General features: G+C 33.7%; 1 protein-coding gene across 1 annotated transcript in view; it reads left to right on the forward strand.

Moving 5' to 3' along the window:
• Positions 1-639: 639 nt before the first annotated feature.
• Positions 640-1,910, forward strand: part of LOC108692914 (60 kDa SS-A/Ro ribonucleoprotein-like) — a 4,972-nt gene continuing 3,701 nt past the window's right edge. The window contains exon 1 of the mRNA XM_018201489.1: positions 640-767. Within this exon, the coding sequence (XP_018056978.1) occupies positions 758-767 (10 nt within the window). The 5' untranslated portion in view covers positions 640-757. The remainder of the gene's footprint in view (positions 768-1,910) is intronic.

The following is a 1,910-nucleotide window of genomic DNA, read 5'->3' on the forward strand; positions in this document are numbered from 1 at the left end:
CTTACATTAATAATCGAGTCTAAATCGAGTCTAAATCGCAATCAGGAGTTCTCATTAATTATTAATTTAGCAAACGTCATCATTTTTCATGCTGATTAATATGAGAATTACAACGCACATTACAACATGGACATGTAATAAATTGTATATTTTTATTTTATTATTATAAAAAAGTCTACATATTGCTGAAGTTAGAAAAAAGAGAAAGAAATAAAGAAAAACGAGTGAAAGAAAGAAGATAGAAGGGAAAGTGAAAAGAAGGAACGGTTATGACAAAGAGGCAGAGGGAGATAGGAAGAGGATGAGAAAGAGAGGAGAAAAAAGAAAACATTTTCTTTCTTTAATTATTTTCATAGATCTGTTTTTTATACTTTGGAACTTAAAGTAGATAATATATGTTTGATATTCGCAGGCTAAAGCAGGCTAAAGTAAGAAAAAAGATTCTAATAATGCGGTCTATAGTGCAGAAATAAAAAAACATCGGCCCGAGCGTCCCGAGAAGATCAGCGTGGTGCCATCTAGTATCATCGCTTTTAATATACACAAAAACCATAACGTGACGACAGACGTGGCTGCGGGTTGCAGGTTGTGGGCCGTCACCGCTCTGTGTCGCTGGCGTCGCTGCGTGCGTCAACGCGCTCCCCCGCACCTGTCCACACCGCACGTCAACGTTGCGCGATCGCGAGTCGCCGTTAGTTTCCGTGTCTCTTGTGCATGATTATTTCGCACGTCGGTCCACATTGACGCAAGGTAAACCATGGAAATGGGGGAGAATTCGAGAAGTCACGATCGCATTTCTCGCAAGTGCATGTTCTACCCTTGCGCTAACTTTGCGTTGCTCGGCAATGGACTCGCGATTGTTGTGTGCAAGCATATGTGTGTGCGTGCGTGCGTGCGTGAATGCGTGAGATCGCATCATCTCCCGTCCTGTATCTCCGCGTTACCTTATCCGGTAACTAGGTGATACGCGCGATCCTCGCTAAGGAATCCGCGCTCATGCGCGTGCATGTGCATGATGCCTAATTGCGTGTTTACGTATATATGTATATACGTATGTACGAATGTATGTATGTATGTATGTATGATGTATGTATGTATGATGTATGTATGGATGTATGTATGTATGTATGTATGTATGTATGTATGGATGTATGTATGTATGTATGTATGTATGTATGTATGGATGTATGTATATACGTATGTGCATCAAACGCGATCCAGTTAATGGGTCATATAAATAATGCGGATTGAGTGCCCTTTGTTTTTTTGAAGGAGAGATTCAAAATAGAATAAACATCTATATTAAAAAAAAACATATGAAAACGAATGCTTGTTGTTAAGCCAAAAACGTTAAAGTGTTTTGTTGTGTCTTGAAGTATCCTGTATGCCAAATAATTGTATAGAATAATATTTGATGTTGATCATATTTTTAAAAGAATTTTTGAGGCTCTTGTTTACTAATAATTTTTTTTATATCTGAATTATATGATGTAAAAAGTCCACATTTGCAATTCTGACACACTTGCAATATAATTTAATTTATACAATATGTTTATGTATATTTCATATTTATTTTATATATTTATATATTTATTTTATATATTTTGTGCTACAGTTTCTAACATCTTACATTTTGTATGATAATTACACAAAAGTTATAAATATTATAATGAGATAAAATAGCTGTTACTTTTAAAAATAAATTAAAACTTTATTAGATAAATAATGTAGACTTGTTTGTTGAGAAAATACCTTAAAAAAATAAACTCATATTTGAAAATTACTTTTTGAAAGTTAAGCAATTGATGATAGCTGTTTTTCATCATATATTTGTAACTAATTGCACTTAAAAAATCTTTGTTATTTAATTGTTTTTTTTTTTTTTTTTTTTTTTTTTGGGAAATTTTTTG

Source organism: Atta colombica, unplaced genomic scaffold (assembly GCF_001594045.1).
Source record: "Atta colombica isolate Treedump-2 unplaced genomic scaffold, Acol1.0 scaffold83, whole genome shotgun sequence".
NCBI classification, from domain to species: Eukaryota; Metazoa; Arthropoda; class Insecta; order Hymenoptera; family Formicidae; genus Atta; species Atta colombica.